Consider the following 18951-nt stretch of genomic DNA (forward strand, 5'->3'; position numbering starts at 1 on the left):
GTGGAATTGAACGGGTCTCCGGTGATATCAGCGAGTGCTTTTACCATTTCCTATAAGCTTTAAAATGAATATTCTCCATGTCTTTCAGTTTTTAACCCTCACGCAGTCTAACTATATCGCAGTATCAGACTTGCTTAAACACCATATGTTCCAGAAATGGGTAATAGAATATTGATATGTTCACGTTTATTTATTTCCTATTTGTGCACTGGTTTGTTTGTTTTCATTGGGCGGCCCTCAGCAGTATTCCAGATACATCCCAGCCTCTAAACCCTTACCATATTCTCACACTTTTCGATTCCAAATCTGTCATGAGCAAGTTTTTGTTGTTGTAACTAATTAATGAATATAAAAATATTTAAATGAACCAAGTCCTTAATCCTAACACACTCCAAGCTTCATGATCACTGTTTTCCTCTTTAAGTTCTAATAACTACCATAGAGGTTTGTTTTATTTATCACACGTAAAGATCCGGGTTAGAATTGGCCTTCAGTAACTCTTCTTTGTCTTTAGAGGCGAGTAACAGGTTTGCTGACTTGGTAGATCGATGCTCATGATGTTGACCACTGGATTTTCTGGTCTATGTTCGAATATTTACAGACCGCCGCCATATTGGTGAGCGACGTCAAACAGCAGCTCAACCTCTAAACCAATCATCTAAATTGATCAAAATGTGACCGATGGGAACAAAAGTTACATATGATCTGTGTTTGGATGTCACTAACAATCCAAATCGTTAAAGGTGTTAGACGTATGCCAGGTAACAGGTGAAGTCAACATTTGGATGCATGCGTTGCCGGGATACTTCACAGTATTGCTCCTAAACTCGTGTCAGAGAAATTCATATTTCCCTCGCTCTCGCTCGTTCTCGCTCGGGAAGATATGGATGTTTCTGACTCCCGTTTCGTAAAAACAATCTGACACTCTCGCGAGTGTAATAATCTCTCTGTGTACCCTGGAGATAAAAAATGCTTAAATCAAACAAGTGGATACTTGCTACAAAGTTTGAAGGAGAGCCGAAGCACTCCAACTTCAAGCTTGAAGAGGAGGATCTACCTGCGTTGAAAGAAGGAGGTGAGATGTTTGCGCAGTTGTGGCCTTGAGATCTTCAATCCTGGAATATGTTTACACACTGACCTATATAGGACACAGTGTTATATAGAGCACGGTGTTATATGTAGTGTACAAGTGTAGTGTAGTGTAACCATCCCAAAAACCTCCTCGTCCGTGACCTAACTGGAAGGCTTACATGTCTATTTTTTCTTCGTTTTTTTATATGTCAACAAATCGCTAATCGTCCCAGAGTATTTCAGCTACTATGTAGGTCACGGCTACACACTTAATTCGGGTGTATCGTCACCATTAACCTCTCAACCAGTCAACCTGTTTCCACAGACTGGCGATATTTGTATAAACGCAGCCCCATAAATTAAGTGCCTTGCGATGAATATGGGGCTCGAAAAGTTGAAATTGCAAGTCACAACTATAGAGTCTCTGTCCACCTGAGGGTACATAAAACGTGACACAGGTTGTGGTATCAAATACAGCATGTGTACAGAGCAGAACAGAATTTCATGCTCGAAAACCGTACAGAATCCTATAGAGAACATATCATCGTTTTTAATAGTGAGTGAGTTTAGTTTTACGCCGCTTTTAGCAATATTCCAGCAATATACTATAACATATATAGAGCATACTAAACGACATTCCGTGTAATACCAGTTTTATTAAACGAGTTAATGGTTTGGTATCAAAGGCGCGATAGCGATACCAAATCTTTAATGGTATTTCACGGAAGCGAGTTTAGTATTCTGTTTATTACTCGCCAACATAAATTGACAGAAACTGCGGCGAAATTGTCTACAGTGTGATGACTAAGAACGGTTTTAGCCAAAAGTGATAGTTTCGATGGGAGAGTATAATCTGATGTCATAAGTGAGATAAATTTGTCCATATTGTGGATTATTACAAAAATGAGAAGGGAGCATCTTCTCACGTTCAGCGTATAAGATGTGTACATGATAAACATGTCCTGTTTTTCTAGATCTGGATTAATATTAATGCATCGTCCAGTTTCAATGGGTAATTTATGATTAGAATTGTGTTAACCAGATACGAAACTTTGATGGGATATCTAAAAGATAAATTTCTAAAGTGAGTGAGGTTTTACATAAATGATAATATTTTGCACAAATGTTAGATTATGAACGACTATATGTCTCACAAAGTCATTTTAGTTGTTTGGGTTTGTTTTCGTTTTTTTTTTGTTGGTTTTTTTTTGTTTGGTTTTTTGGGTTTTTTTTGACATTTTGTAGTGAACATTCGTTTAAGCATATTCATACAGGGTTCATTAGATAGACCTTCAGCAGAGACATCTTATTAATTGGTTTCGTACAATTATGAAAAGGGGCTTTGTTTTGTAGACGTAAGATTCATGGTGTTCAAACTGAGAATGGACAAGGTAGGACACGGTCTCCACACTTAATTTAAAAAGAGAAAAACTCTGTCTGCATCCAAACAAAACGCTCGAGCGTCTAGAAGTAAAGTCGATTTTACGCGTCTGCATGATGTCTTGGGATACTTCGTTAAGATAGTATAAATCAACAGTTCACATACAGTTGTATAGATGTGGGTAAGTGTATTGGTATTTGTCTATAATCATGTAATGTATGGGTTTTTATGTTTTAGAATTCATCTGTGATGCAGTATATCTCAGTGTGGATCCGTACATGAGGTAACATCGAGATTTGTCTCGGTTTTCTCAAAATGGTCTTATTAAACTTGGTTAACCTACCCAACAGCATCCATCTCTTTCCACATTGAGGGACGATATGCCAGCTCGTTACTAAACAATATGTGTTCCTGTGTCTGAAATTGTGAATATGGCTTAACATGCACATTTAGAACCTCATCCTCGTCGTATATTTTCTTGTGTATTTCAGGGCTTTCGATTACCCTGTCGAGAGTTGTATCATCGGTGAACAGGTAGCGAGGTAAGAAGCGGGGCGATCTCTGTAGTCATTTTGTTTTGAATTCTTGATCATGCATTCGATTATCAAGGCATATGCTAAACAAAGGTATATTCTTAATACGTATTTAATATGCATAGAAATCATAAACAAATCAAACAGTTTTGTAAAATTCTTCCTGTATAGTGCTCTACTGCGTCAAAATGCCATTTTTGTTATGTGTTTCTTTTTTAGACAGCATATGTTGGTATAAAACATTACATGGGCAAACTGAGTCGAAGACTATTGACGGACGACAGCGTCAGCTAAAAGACTAAAAGTCGGAGCACCCAGACCAAATTTAGTTCACCATTTAGCGTTTGTTCTAAGGGTTTTGGAGAGTGAAAACAAAGACTACCCAGTCGGATGTCTGGTGCAGATGTACTCGGGATGGCGTTCACGTTCATTTGTCAACGCGGCATCTAGAAAGGAAACTGAAGAAATTCATCTACTTAAAGTGCCCGACCTTGGAGAACGGGAGCCATCCCTCGCTCTGGGAATCCTGGGCATGCCAGGGTAGGTGGTCTTCTGAACTGTGAACCAGGTGGGTGGTCCAAATATAGCTGTTCTCTTAAAGTGAATGAAGTGGTATGTCAGAATATCACATATGATGCAAGTCAATAAATCATGCTTGATGTCACTGCATTAGTTATTGTATCAGTGAATCATTTAGTGTTAACTATCACGTCAGTGAATTGGGTGTTCTGTCAATTTAGTAGGTTTGATGAAAGTAATTTAAACATGTTAGTGAGTTCAATTATTCCCGGGTAATGATATCAAGTAATTCGTCGCTTCAACTACGTGATGACTGCGGGAACATCACCAGGTTGTGATATTTTGATTAAGCGACTGCCATATTTCAGGATGACTGCCTACTTCGGGTTCCTGGAGATCTGTCAGCCCAAGGCTGGAGAGACTGTACTGGTCAACGGTGCCGCAGGTGCGGTGGGCAGTGCTGTCGGACAGATCGCCAAGATTAAGGTGAGGACGTTACATAATAAATAAATCAGAACTAATGTTAGTTTTACGCCGCTTTCAGCAGTATTCCAGCAATTTGACGATAAGTGACACCAGAAGTAAACAGACTTCACACCTGTACCTATGTGGGGAATCGAACACGGGCCTTCATCGTGACGAACGAACACTTTAACCACTAGGCTATCCTACCGCCGCCGAAATTATTGAACTACTACTGGTTCACCCTCCTTTGGGACCCATGACAACGAGAGCGGATATAGCGTTACACAGGAAATACTACTAGCTCTATTGATGAACTGCTCGATTAACTATAATTCGCGACAGGTGAAAAGTACGGATACAAGGGCTGGTATCTAAGCCTACGTAACTTCTAACCCAGTATCCTTCAAGGACCTGTTGCTTTCAAACTACTTGATCTATTTGAGTAAAATGCTGATGCTTATGAATAACACTGTCCAACAACATTCCTAGGATTAGTTGGTGTGACCAGTGTAGAAGTTATGTAGGCTTAGAACCTTTTGACCAGCCCTCGTGTAATGTTACACACACAGAGGGAACATTCAATGTATTGATAATGATGTAATAGATTGTATCTAGTGAAGGAGACAAACTATAGCCACCAACTCTGAAAATGCATATTTGATCCTCCAAAGGCAGCCATGTCACCAACCCACCAACCCACCAACCCATCTCTTCACCACCTCTATCCTCCACACAGACTGTGATAGTCCGTATGCTCTCAGACCGTTACAGTGATAGCATGTATATATTTTTACACCCGGAATACACATGTGAGGTTACGTTGGCTTCTGTTAATGAGTTGGTAATACTGGAAATTTGTAATTTACATAAACTCGTAAAGTTGTTCAGCAGATGGTATTGAAGCAGGCGCAAAACTGTTTTAGATGAAACCAATTACACGTGCGTTTTCTAGGGATGCAAAGTGATTGGTTTTGCTGGATCAAAGGAGAAATGTGATTGGGTGAAAAGTATTGGATTTGATCACGTGTTCAACTACAAGGAACAAGACATCGACAAGTCCCTGAAAGAGGCGGCCCCCGACGGAGTGGACTGCTACTTTGATAATGTACGTACAACAAACACGTGTTGTGAACATGACGCACGTACAACAAACACGTATTGTGAATATGACGCTCGTACGACAAACACGTATTGTGAACATGCCGCACGTACAACAAATACGTATTGTGAATATGACGCTCGTACGACAAACACGTATTGTGAACATGACGCACATACAGCAAACGCGCATTGTGAATATGACGCTCGTACGAGAAACACGTATTGTGAACATGCCGTACGTACAACAAATACGTATTGTGAACATGAGGTACGCACAAGAAGCACGACATTTGAGCACGACTTACATACAAGTGCCACTCACTGTCAACATACTGTATGTTCAACATCAATACTTTGCCAGCATGTTGTACGTTCATCACTGACCCACTGCAAAACAACTGTACGTTTCACATCCATCTTTAGTACGTACATCCATCCGTCAGCATACTGTCACCTAAGACTGTCAACATTCTATACGTTCAAAACCCATCTTTTGACAATATGTTCTACGTTCATCACCAGCCCACTGTCAACATATTGTACTTATCTATTATCTACTTATTTACCCATCTATTTTCAACATACGTACAATGATTACCCACTGTTACCATTGAAAACTACCTTTGCTGACTAAAGATGGCTAACTGAAAACCAGGCTTGAACACCAACTCAGCATTTGAGAGAAGGATGTTTCGAAAGAACGGAATGTAGGTTGGGTATTGGTATGGGCTGTAGAGGGTCGAATTAGAACAGTATTTGGGATGCTGGTCCGAAGATAAGGGCTGTTCATCATAATTGTTTGGACAAGGACATATTCTGGTCACCATTTGGTCGAATAAGACGTGTTGGCAGAAGCAAAGATGAGCCTGCGTCACGGAAATGTTAATTGTTGGCACCGATTTGGTAGCTAGAAACCTGGGTTGCTAACAATTGGATCAAATACATGGATAGAAGCATCGATGGCAGTAGGTCATCTTCCAGTGGCATGGAGATCTGCAAAGACCTACAGCAACTATATGCTTTTGCAGGTTGGAGGGAATTTCACGTCTAAAGCACTTCAACATATGAAACAGTTTGGTCGTATGTCTGTTTGTGGTGGTATTTCAGTCTACAATGCCTCACAGCCAGTGCTTAGTAAGTATGCGGTTACTATAGTTATACTACTAGTATTGGATATCACACACGTTTATGTTTCCAATTGTAATGTTTTATTATTAATATTGATAAATAATACAAAAACATAACTGGTTCATGGCCAGACCATTTTGATTAACTGTATATTGACTAAATTTAGAATTATTGTAGATATATCCCAAATATTTTATCAGCGTTGTTATCCGCACATATATCGCTTTATTTTACATTTTGTAGATTCCCTGCTATACAGCACTACTTACATGCTTTGATTTAGTGTTGAATATAGTACGTGTCAAATTTCAACGACAGAGTTGACCAAACTGAGCTGATATGAAAACAAAGCATTATTCGAAGCAGGGCTGCTATTTTTGGCTGTACATCCATAAGGATGTTGTCTATGCTGTCAGCTCCAGATCCGTTCATGACGATCCTGTTCAAACAACTTAAAGTTGAAGGCTTCGACGTGATGCGTTGGGAGACAAGATTTCCGGAAGGCAAAGCTGAAATGAAGAAATGGATAGATGAAGTAATCGTTATCTATAAAAAAATTATGTATATTAACTTATTAACTTTCCAATTCCGTTCACTTAACATAGACCACCTTTTCCAGTTCCCAGAACGTTTCATGTTTGGGGGGGAACCTTTTATCATTTTCAATAAGTTTCATAAAACAGATGCAATACGTTCCATCCATGCTAGTAAATCGCCGTCAATTTTGACATCCTGGGTTTGTTAGCTTCAACCATGACCATGTAAGTTTATGGCACCAGTAGATCGTGGTAAGGACGACGGTCTCTGTTTTTAGTTATGGATGGCTATGTCAGTCTTTCCCGTGACATTCAGTTACCAAGTCTTCTCGTACCAAACATTTCGTATGACCCCTTCTCCATAGTTTGTAATATTATCATGGTTCTGATCACGTTGAAGAAGTTGCTTCCACATTGCATTCTATTCCAGGGAAAGATCAAGTACAGAGAGACGGTTGAAGAGGGTTTCGAGAACATGCCCAAGATCTTCATGTCACTCTTGAAAGGAGCCAACATTGGGAAGATGATCGTCAAAGCTTAGATAAACAAACAGATGACTGGATGTTTGCATTTCAGTCCAATAAGTTCATGTTCATGCATACATCATATATGTAATTTGTGGTGAATTGAATATTGTGATATAGTATCTGTAGGATAGCTTTGTTCAGATCTATAGCTCCAGGGACATTTCTAATATCTGCAAACAATGCAAGAATTGACAGGCATCGTGCCTCTGTTTGCTTCCTTCTTATTTAGTCCCGGTACCAGGACGTTGATGTAATCAATCAAAAAGAGGTCGGATTGTTTGTATTAGAGACACTCCGATCCTAGTGACTCTCCTATCCCAGTGACCCCCGATCCCAGTGACACTCAGGTGCTAGTGACACTCCTATCCCAGTGACCCCCGATCCCAGTGACTCGCCGATCCTAGTGACACTCCTATCCCAGTGACCCCCGATCCCAGTGACACTCAGGTGCTAGTGACGCTCCTATCCCAGTGACCCCCGATCCCAGTGACTCGCCGATCCTAGTGACACTCCTATCCCAGTGACCCCCGATCCCAGTGACACTCAGGTGCTAGTGACACTCCTATCCCAGTGACCCCCGATCCCAGTGACTCGCCGATCCTAGTGACACTCCTATCCCAGTGACCCCCGATCCCAGTGACACTCAGGTGCTAGTGACACTCCTATCCCAGTGACGCTCCGATCCCAGTGACTCGCCGATCCTAGTGACACTGCGATCCCAGTGACTCTCAGATCACAGTTAAATCGGAGCAGCCAAGAGGTTTGAGCGTTTACACGAATTTATTTCTGCTGTGTAGAAGGTGTTCTGGTGTACCCCACCATGAGTTTGATTGATCATGGCTACGAACGGTGAAGAACTGTTTTAAATCACCCGTGTCTTATGGTATTTCTGTAACTGCCCCAGTGTTTGGCCTCTGGTTTATTTGCCGATACGCTTAGCCGGCTCTTGTTTATGGTTTATAAGTCCGATAGGTGTTAATTTCAAACTGCATGTGGTCAGTGATTGAAGTTGTGCGTTGCATATTATCATTAGCAGTCAGGCAGGCAGACATAGAGGGGTAAAAAAAACAGACACTGCGTTTTATCTGTGACAGAGTCTGCTTATCACAATCAGCATGAGTAGATTATTTACTTGTTCGTGTACACCAAGATTAGACTACTGCTCCCGACCTCATATTCCGGGCAGGCAAACTGTTTCAAGCTCCGAGACACTATTCACTGCGCATGTGTTATGAGCGCAGCGCAGCATAGCAGTTGTAACCACTTTTTCACCCAGCGTTGGAGGAAAATTAGTGAATCGTTTGAACTCCGATTTCGCGGGCTCTTTTTCATCGCGTTTTTTTCAACTTTATAGGTTTAATTGGCATGTTTGATGATTTGTTGCGGTAAGGGCATACCCAAAGGTATCAGAATCTGCAAAGCTGTGTTTTATCAATTTACGTTGCATGTGACCTTTAAGTACATGTATTGGGAGTGGCCACATATATTTCTAACAGCCTTGAACCAGGTTGTTATTGTTAGAAAGACCATAGATGCAACTGAATGTCCTCAGACGTTCATGGCAAACTGCCATTCTGAGAAAACAATACGTGAGTTCTTCATAGAAGACATCCATGGCAGGGAATGCAAATACTATGACAGACATTTAACGACTTGCGTTCCCTACCTTCAGTAAGAACAGAAGATGGATCCGGTGTGGTTTACACGACATCCTCATCTCAGCCAAATACAGCCTGTACACATGCCGTACAGTGTGAAGCCCATTTCTGGTGTCCCCCGCCTTGATATTGTAGGAATATCACTTATCACTTAACTTACTCACATGCCGTAAAAGTGTCGGGTTAGTGTGTACTAAACGGGTGTATGCTAATATACCTGTATTCCAGTTGTAATCGAGTCTGGTACATACAATCAAGTGAAAAACAGCACGAGCATCGATCTGCGCAACTGGGGACCGATGACATGCGTCAACCAAGTCAGCGAGTCTGACCACCCGATCCCGTTAGTCGCCTGTTACGACAAGCATGGGTCACTGAAGCCCAGTATTGTACCCCGAACCTTCACGGGTTAAGGAAGTAATCGATATGAATGTTTCAAAGCAAATGTTTTCTGTACCAGGCTATCTGTTACGTGTGTATACCGTTGTATACTTTATAGTATCTGATCCTTCTATATGGGAGAAATCAGCTATATCGATATCATTATTAGTTTGTGTTGTGTTTTCATCTTACTGGGGCTGGGTAGTCGGAATCAACATGGACAAATGAATACGGATATGTCTTCTTCTCAGGACAAGCCAATATCCTTAGATATGATCTTCAGCATGCCATCTCTACGCTAGCTGTCTTCAATATATTTTGTTGTTTGTGATCAGAACTGGCTGCACTAAAAACCTACACAATAAACGCAATGCCTTTATCAATATTTGAAAATGCTGTATCAGAAGTTTCAAGTATCAATTCAAAATGAGCATTCCACTTAAATTGCTGAAACATGTTACAACCCCGAACATAATTAACTTTTTTATGATCACTCTCGTGATCGCACGAACAATCCAGATCGTTGAAGTATTGATAATTACATGCACCTGATACGTCCACCCGACCATTGAACGCATGCGTTGTTGGCCAGCGACTCCCTACGTCAGTGTAATTGATGTGTCATTACCTCGCTCAGTACGTATATATAGCTGAGGGCGAACGGGTGGACACGGTCACATCACAATGGTCAAGGCAAAGAAGTGGATACTTGCTGCCGAGTTTGCTGGGGAGCCAAAGGACTCCAACTTCAAGCTCGTGGAGGAGGACCTTCGTGCGTTGAAAGATGGAGGTGAGAGTATGTCCTTGTACTGGCAGTGAGATCTCGCACTTCACTGCACGTGCATTAATGATTACTTTCTTTATTATTCGGACAGAATGTGTCTCTAGTTCCTATTTCTGGACAAAGACAGAAAATCCTCTTTATAAGTACCTAGCTTTGAATTTATTTTAACGGGGTTTAACGATTAAGTTTAGACGTTGATGAATCTGGTGTAGAAAATACCAATCACGCACTCAGTTTACATATTTCATTTAATAAAAGGTGATTTAGTTGAACCACTTTTTCACAACTAAAAACTGGGTTTTCAAGCATTCATGATATCTCACAAATATGTCAGTGTTCCATTAAATCATTGACCTGGAAAGTCTTTACAATCACCTGAACACGGGTACAAATGCACCTGTAGCAGCATACCACGTGACCAGCCCTACCAAACAAAACATCACCTGTCTGTGACCTGGCTTGGCGGCTTTGAGCACTGCTCGACACTTGATTCGAGTGCAGGTTCAAACTTCACCCTTGTCCAACCAGCCTCTTTCAACATTTGTGTACAGGTACTCGAGTAAATAAAGTGGTTCTCGTTGTATACGATTACGGGGACTGAAAACGTCAAACAAAGATGTAATTTCACCGTCCATTGTAGAATTCATAAACATGTGACAGACTGAATTCCGTAGACCTCTAGCCGTTGTTCTAGCGACAGGCTGTCACATCAATCAAAGTGTGTGTGCGACTTTATGTATCACCAGTTCGTTTCGATTGTTTTGTAAATATGTCTCTCCAAATTAACTAGAATCAGGAAACATAAAATTACAGAAAAAATCCAGTATGGCCAAAATGTTCTACTGCATTGTACCTATCATTGATATATGTGTGTATTTTGTTTTTGCCATAACATTAGATACTTTGCTTTTAAGAGTTCCATTTCAGGGGGTAAAATGTGCTCTAGTTGAAGCTAGGAAGAGGTACATATGAAATTAAAATGAATTGAACATTACTGTATTTACATTACACGTGGGGCGGTAGGATAGCCTAGTGGTTAAGGCGTTCGTTCGTCACGCTGGGTTCTATTCCCCACATTGGAACAATGTCTATAACCCATCTCGGGTGTCCATCGTCGTGATATTGTTGGAATATTGCTAGAAAGCGGCTTAAAACCACTCACTCACTCATTACATAAAATGCCACCACCCATGATTTTCCCCGCTTCCATATGTCGAGAGAAGAATTGTTAAACAGACAGATAAGAAGATGGACTTTGCTTTGATTTATTTTAAAATAGTTTTACATTGTTTCGGTTGCATATTAGGTGCACTTTTACATTCTATAAAAATGCATTACCTCATGTAATTGTATTCCTTCAAATAACATGTAAGAACAAACTGGAATTCCTGAGAACGTGTTTTGTTGACGTCCATCCACACACCGGCTCATTCACACTGTAGTTGTATCAGCTAAACCATGGTGACGCTTTAGCTGTTTTCTTGTCATTATGGTGGTATGTGGGATTGATCATGTCACCAAATGTTAACCCTGAAAGAAGTGTGTGCCTTAACGATCAGCTGTAAAAAGTGATTTTATTCAACGTCCATATGAGAAAGCAAATAGATCCAGGGTGCACCAGCAGACCTTTAGTAGAGCTATTGTACGATTTGGGCGATTCACGATTTAAAAAAGAGGGGTTTTTTTGCAGACCTGTGTTGTTGGTTTTTATTGTTTGTTTTGTTTTTTAGGGGGATTGTTTGTTTGGTTGGTTGGTTAGTTGGTTTGCTTTTTTTTTTTTGTCGTCACTGTGAACGTTTGTATTAGATCAACAATTAAATGTGTTTTATTTAGCATTCAGTCAAGAGACCTTAAGCAGTCATATGCTTCGTACATTAAAGGTAAACTTTGGTAGAGGTGTTTTATGTTTCATGATTACTATTATGAAAAGGACATTATTTTGTAGACATACGTTTTTAATTACGATGTGCTAATTAGGAATGGACAGGAGAGGATATGGACGCTTTTTAGCGAAAAAAACCCCACTTTCTACATCCATAAAATGACACTTCTAAACGGAGAGTCGGCTTACAACTTCGACTATATATTCAACTTCTGACAGAACGAAGTCTTTTAGTCTTTTAGTAGCAATGTGCCAGAAATGCGTGTTGAATGACTGGTGTTGAATGTCTGGTGTTGAATGACTGGTGTTGAATGTCTGGTGTTGGTGTTGAATGACTGGTGTTGAATGACTGGTGTTGAATGACTGGTGTTGAATGTCTGGTGTTGAATGACTGGTGTTGAATGTCTGGTGTTGGTGTTGAATGTCTGGTGTTGAATGTCTGGTGTTGAATGACTGGTGTTGAATGTCTGGTGTTGAATGTCTGGTGTTGAATGACTGGTGTTGAATGTCTGGTGTTGAATGACTGGTGTTGAATGTCTGATGACATCATATCAATAGCATCACATCAGCATTTCAAATGAATTGCGTACTTTTGTTTGTTTATATTTATGTAATTTATGCTTTTTGTTTGTTTTAGAAATCATCTGTGATGCTGTATATCTCAGTGTGGACCCATACATGAGGTTAGGTCGATTAATTTTTCTTAAAATGGCCTCCTTAAATTAGAGTCAACCCTATCATTGAAATAAGGAATTCCCCTTTAAGTCATGTCCATAAAGAAAAGGTGTTTCCGTGAGCAAGGCCAAGCGTGCCTTCTTGACAGGCACACTTTGGTGAGTTTAGCATTACGCCGAACTCCAGCTATGGCGGTCTGTAAAATCATCTGGACCAGACGGTCCAGTCATCAACAGCATCAGCATCGACCTTCGAAACTGGGATGCGGTGACGTGTGTCAGTCAAGTCAGCGAGTCTGACAACCCGATCCCGTTAGTCGCTTCTTAGGAAGAGCACGGGTGGCCGAAAACCAGTTCAAACCGGTCTTCACGGGTACCATTCTTTCACCCACATTGCGTTTAGTTTCACTCTGTTTTCAGGGCACATGTTTTCCCTGTCGGGAGTTGCATCATCGGTGAACAGGTAGCGAGGTAAGCACAATGATGATCTTTTCTAAATTAGTTATATTGTGGATGCTTCAATATGATTTGACACGTTTGAGTGTTAACGCATATAATGATACGTTGGTACATTAAAATTGGAAAATGCATTTAATAGGTTCATTGGTATATATAGGTTATAACGCGAGTCTGTTTTGGGATGGTATAAACACTATGTATGCATTAGGTATAAACATTATGTATTATACAATGTTTATTCCCAATGCAGGATATTACCCATCCCAAAACACACGAGTGTGATGACCTATTTATCATACAATGTCATTCTTACTTTAAACTTTGAAAAATTGTGACTTCATTTGCCACAGATCATGAAACTAAACCTCCTGAGATGTTCCCGCATATCTATGACGTCACAAACATGTGCGTAGTAATACGTGACGTCACAAGCTCGGTGACGCAGTCCTCTACTGATCACTCATTTGACTGCGTTACGTCATGTAGTTCCCAATTAGCTTTTATGTTCAAGAGGGTACTGTTGTCAGCAAATATTAACTTAGTTCGAAAAAATGACAAAAAACACGTGTGGACTTTGAAAATTTTTCAGTTAAACTTTAGTTGAACAACAAATATAATGTGCGCGAGGCATTTTGCTAGCGCACTTGTCAACTGACAAAGTCTCAAACAGTTCATTCGTATCTTCCGGACCTTAGATCATTCTAACTTAGCTTCGTAATTAATCCCATCTATCATTACGAGACAACAATTTTTTTCTCATCAAGGCACTCACAGTACCGTAACCACGGCCGTCAGTCTGGACACGATCGCCGATAGATGGGCGTGACGCCATGTTTGTTTACAGTGTGAAAGTAGTCCCTAAAATTAGCATATGACCTCTCTTATTTGCACCGATATCCGTATATGACGCCAACGGATAATGAAAATATCCGTTGGCTTTATCCTGCCGAGAACACTACCCATTGTATGATACATACATTTATCATAGCGAATATGCATGTAATGTGATGGGATGATGTACTGGTAAACACAGTCATGGCAAATTTCGACACAAACCGAAAATAGGTTTTAAAGACGTCACTAAAAGGGATAATACTTTCTAAGTCACTTAGATCAAAGTTCAGTTTTGGTACATATGGACTCTTCCGGTAAGGTAGCCTGATAGCAAAGCGTTCGCTCGTCACGTGCAAGACCTGGATTCGATTCCATATATGGGCACAATGTGTGAAGCGAATTTCTGGTGTCCGCAGCCATGATATAGCTGGAATGTTGCTAAAAGCGGCGTAAAACTTCACTCGCTCACTCATATATGGACCGACATAATTAATGATCAATATCAAATGGATTTCTACATTGGGAAGCTGGAAATACTACTTATACAAAAGACAATGAATGGTAAAGTCTTTATACATCAGATTTGTGCCGATCCCTTATGTCTCACTTTAATCACTTGTACACTAGATGATGTCATTTCTGTTACACGTCTAAGAATATTGACGGAACGCAGTTTAAGGTGAGATTACAAGTCGGAACACCCAGACACGCTTTAGTTTAACATTTGTTCCCAGAGTGACGGAAAGTAAAAACGCGGACTATCCCGTCGGATGTCTGGTGCAGATGTACTCGGGATGGCGTTCACGTACACTGATCAACGCTGCAAATAAAACTGCTACTGAAGCCGTTCATCTTCTCAAAGTGACCGACCTTGGAAAACTGGAGCCATCCCTCGCTCTGGGAATCTTGGGCATGCCAGGGTAGGTGGTCTCATCAACAGTGAATTGGTGGGTGGTCCAAATATAGGTGTTCGCTTGAAGTGAATTAAGTAGATGGTCCAAATATGGGTGGTCTCATCAACAGTGAACGAGGTGGATGGTGGTCCAAATATGGGTGGTCTCATCAACAGTGAAATAGGCGGATGATCTAAATATAGGTGTTGTCTTAAAATTCGAATTAAGTGGTATGTCGGAGTATAACATTCATGCAAAAAATGAATGAACTATTTGTGATATCATTGAATTAGGCGTACTATCAGTGAATAGGTTCAGTTTCATAAGCCATGATGTCAGTGAATTAGGTGTTCTGTCAGAATATTGTAATGATTCAAATGAGTGCGTTGATTGGACATTCTTTAGTGATGTCTGAAAGCTCTGTTTCATACGAAATGCTATTGACAATGGGTGAGTGGGTGAATGTTGTTGTTTTTTTGTAAAGACATTGAGCAATATTCCAACAAAATCACAGCCGAGATAACTAAGCATATCAATGTTTGATATAATGACAGACGTCCAATATCGTCGAGTACATGAGTGTTGATGTCAATGAATGTGCCACTTGAATGCTATTTGAAGATCGAGAACATTCCCGGGTATTAACGTTAATTTTCATTGAGCAAATGCATCTCTTCAGGATGACTGCCTACTTCGGGTTCCTGGAGCTCTGTCAGCCTAAGGCTGGAGAGACCGTTCTGGTCAACGGTGCCGCAGGTGCGGTGGGCAGCGCCGTCGGACAGATCGCCAAGATCAAGGTGAGGATATATTACATAATACATAAATCAGGACTAATTTTAGTTTTACGCCGCTTTCACCATTATCTTCCAGCAATATGACGGCGGATGACACCAGAAGTGGGCCTCACACATGTACTCATGTGGGGAATCGAACCCGTGTCTTCATCGTGACGAGCGAACACTTAAACCACTAGGATATCCCACCGCCCCTCTGAAATTATTGAACTACTACTAGCTCACTCTCCTTTGGGACCTATGACAACGAGAGTGGATATAGCGTTGCACCTAATTTTGTGATGTAACGATTCGCGCTTTGTAATCGTTTAATATTGATGTCTACATACGAAAGTAGTTTGCTGTGCCAAACACTACCTCTGAATCCCCTACCACTTTACCAACTGTGATAAATATGGTGCACTGGCTTGTTACAATCGTGTTTTGTATATTGTCACGCACCGTTACTCAGCTCACCTACTACACTATTTCGGAAAACTAATTTCTTTTAGCTCTATTACCAGGGCTGCAAGGTGATTGGCTTTGCTGGATCAAAGGAAAAATGTGATTGGGTGAAGAGTCTTGGATTTGACCACGTGTTTAACTATAAGGAAGCCGACATCAACAAGTCCCTGAAAGAGGCGGCCCCCGATGGAATTGACTGCTACTTTGATAATGTACGTATAGTGAGTGAGTGAGTTTAGATTTACGCCGCTTCCAGCTACATTGCGGCGGTCTGTAAATATTCCTTGTCTGGACCAGACAATCCAGTGGTCAATATCATGAGCATCGATCTGCGCAACTGGGAACCGATGACATATGTCAAGCAAGTGAGTGAGTCTGGCCACCTGTTCCCGTTAGTCGCCTCTTACAAGCATAGTCGCCTTTTGTGGCAAGCATGGGTTGCTGAAGACCTTTTCCACCCCGGACCTTCACGGGTCTATGTACAGCGTCCATCCATTGTCAATGTTCCACATACCTCACCTGTAGAACAGTAGATCACTGGTCCGCCACCTTTTGGTCGAGGAAAATAGTTGTCGTTTACTCAGTGGGCACAAACCAGCATGAGCCCCTACCAGCGCCCATGGTTGATACAGACGTGCCAGTCTGCGACCTTTGTGTTCACAATCTGCAGCTACTTACAACTATCTTGTGCTTTTACAGGTTGGAGGAAGCTTCACATCTAAAGCGCTTCAACACATGAAAGAGTTTGGTCGTATTTCTGTTTGCGGTGGTATCTCAGTCTACAATGACACCAAGCCGGCTCTCAGTAAGTATCTGCTTATCATATTTCTAGCTAGATAACAACATACATTCATGTTTCCTTCCATGATATTTATTATCAATTTATTAAAATATGCTATGAAATTGTTGCAGGATACAAAGAAAAAATGGCTCACATTTCAGACCATTTCTGGTAACAGTTTATTGATTAGCCAACGCTGTATCCTATATTTATCTGTAATATACCAACTGTGTGTACCCACACATCGTGTCGACAAATTAAATCACTTGTACATCTCTGTAATTTCTAATATTGCTTACACGCATGAATTTACTGTTTAATATAATTCGTACACTCTACCGTTATATTTCAACAATACAGTCCCGACTGAGCTGATATACAGAGAAAGCGTTATTTCCAACAAGGTTCCTATTCCCGTGTGTACATCCATAAGTTCATTGTGTCAGCTCCAGATGCGTTCATGACGATTCTATCCCAGCAACTTAGAGTTGAAGGCTTCATTGTGACGAGGTGGTGGAATAGATTTCCTGAAGGCAAAGCTGTCATGAAGAAATGGATAGATGAGGTAAATCAATAATACAATTGCTCTCAGTTACAAGTATTTCTACCATTACCTACGTGTAGAAAACTCCGTCCATTTTGATGGCCTAAGTTGTTGTGAATGTTCGTTACTTCGAATTCGTTCGATTCCATATGTGATTCTATGTGGAACCAGTAGACCTTGACTGAGGTTGAAGTTCAAATTTTACGCTATATTCATTCCTATTGTTTTCTAGGCTTCGAATTAATTATGTTTTACGTGTTAGAATATGATTTGACACCCTCTCATAGTTTATGATATAATTTGTTGGTGCGGTCTGTTATTTACTGTTATGCCATATTGCATAAACAATATTGCACTATTTCACATATTGACGTTCTGTTACAGGGGAAGATCAAGTACAGAGAGACGGTCAAAGAGGGTTTCGAGAACATGCCCCAAATCTTCATGTCGCTCTTGAAAGGAGCCAACATTGGGAAGATGATCGTCAAAGCTTAGATTAACAAACATATCACTCAGGGTCGTATTTCAGTCCCACGAATTCGTGAACGCGCACAAATCATATACTCATTAAAGGTTTATCAAACATGTATTATTGTGATATGGCAGCTGTGTGATAGATCTTTATAACAAGAACCAATTAAGATCTGCAATCTGTACAATCTGTACTTTAAAACATTCATCAGTTGACACATAAAATGTGTCTTTGTCGGTTTTATAATTTGAAACCATCATCAGTCGCAAACATGTGCCGTCAAATGTCCATTTCCCTAGTTCTGAAATTAAAGATCTGCTTTAATATATAATGTGATTGCTTTATTTGCCGTCCCTAAGAATTCACGTCAGGTACCAGTAATGCGACTGATGAAAGTGGACGCGAAACGAAATGTGTATGTTTGCACAGTGACTCTGCATTCCGATCCTAGTGAAATGAGGTTATCGGAGCAAGGAACCGAACTGTCCTGAACTGACCTAAAGCTGACCCTGGTATTGCCCAGTAACACCTATACCTTTTGATGTTTCAGTACATTAGCATACAGTGGGCTATGTTTTCCACAGCCGTCTTGAAGGAATGCGTCTTTTTGTGATCATATTGCTCTGGCTATAGGTGACGGTAGACACAACTACATATATGTCTCCAGACGCTTGCCAAGCTGAAGTTTACAGCGAAAACAATACGAGACTTCCTCACAGATGGGGGAAGTGGGTTAGCCAAGTGGAGTTATGGGTGAGACAGTGAGACATTCAGACAGGCAGTAGACATGATCGTGGACACCAATTATGATCCCCTTCTCGCTGATCTGTTTCTAAACAAGTCAAAACAAAATAGTTTTTATCGAGAAGTTTTAAGAAATCAGTTTACGAATAGTCACATAGTCCTAGTGTTACGGTCATATAGCGATGAAAACAAGGTAATTACTTTATAGTATCTGTCGACAAAGGATAGTAAAACCAATAAGTTTATTACAGATATATATTTAAAACTAGTAATGAAATTTGAAAAAAAACGCATCGGTTTTTTTGTTTTGTTTTGTTTTGGGTTTTTTTTTTAGATGAAGGCTTGA

At 40.5% G+C, this 18951-nt stretch overlaps 2 protein-coding genes across 2 annotated transcripts; both read left to right on the forward strand.

Annotated features, from left to right (window-relative positions):
• Positions 1 to 851: 851 nt before the first annotated feature.
• LOC137295715 (prostaglandin reductase 1-like) lies at positions 852 to 9666 on the forward strand. Its single transcript, XM_067827233.1, has 9 exons — positions 852 to 1075; positions 2690 to 2735; positions 2944 to 2994; positions 3340 to 3525; positions 3873 to 3990; positions 4922 to 5074; positions 6099 to 6204; positions 6615 to 6733; positions 7165 to 9666. The coding sequence occupies exons 1-9, from the start codon at positions 970 to 972 to the stop codon at positions 7273 to 7275; spliced, it is 996 nt and encodes a 331-aa protein (XP_067683334.1). The 5' UTR covers positions 852 to 969; the 3' UTR covers positions 7276 to 9666.
• A 253-nt stretch (positions 9667 to 9919) lies between these two features.
• Positions 9920 to 18185, forward strand: LOC137295714 (prostaglandin reductase 1-like). The gene is made up of 9 exons (XM_067827232.1): positions 9920 to 10090; positions 12604 to 12649; positions 13061 to 13111; positions 14668 to 14853; positions 15506 to 15623; positions 16124 to 16276; positions 16764 to 16869; positions 17292 to 17410; positions 17774 to 18185. The coding sequence occupies exons 1-9, from the start codon at positions 9985 to 9987 to the stop codon at positions 17882 to 17884; spliced, it is 996 nt and encodes a 331-aa protein (XP_067683333.1). The 5' UTR covers positions 9920 to 9984; the 3' UTR covers positions 17885 to 18185.
• Positions 18186 to 18951: the final 766 nt, after the last annotated feature.

The sequence above is a fragment of the Haliotis asinina genome, chromosome 9 (assembly GCF_037392515.1).
Source record: "Haliotis asinina isolate JCU_RB_2024 chromosome 9, JCU_Hal_asi_v2, whole genome shotgun sequence".
Taxonomy (NCBI): domain Eukaryota; kingdom Metazoa; phylum Mollusca; class Gastropoda; order Lepetellida; family Haliotidae; genus Haliotis; species Haliotis asinina.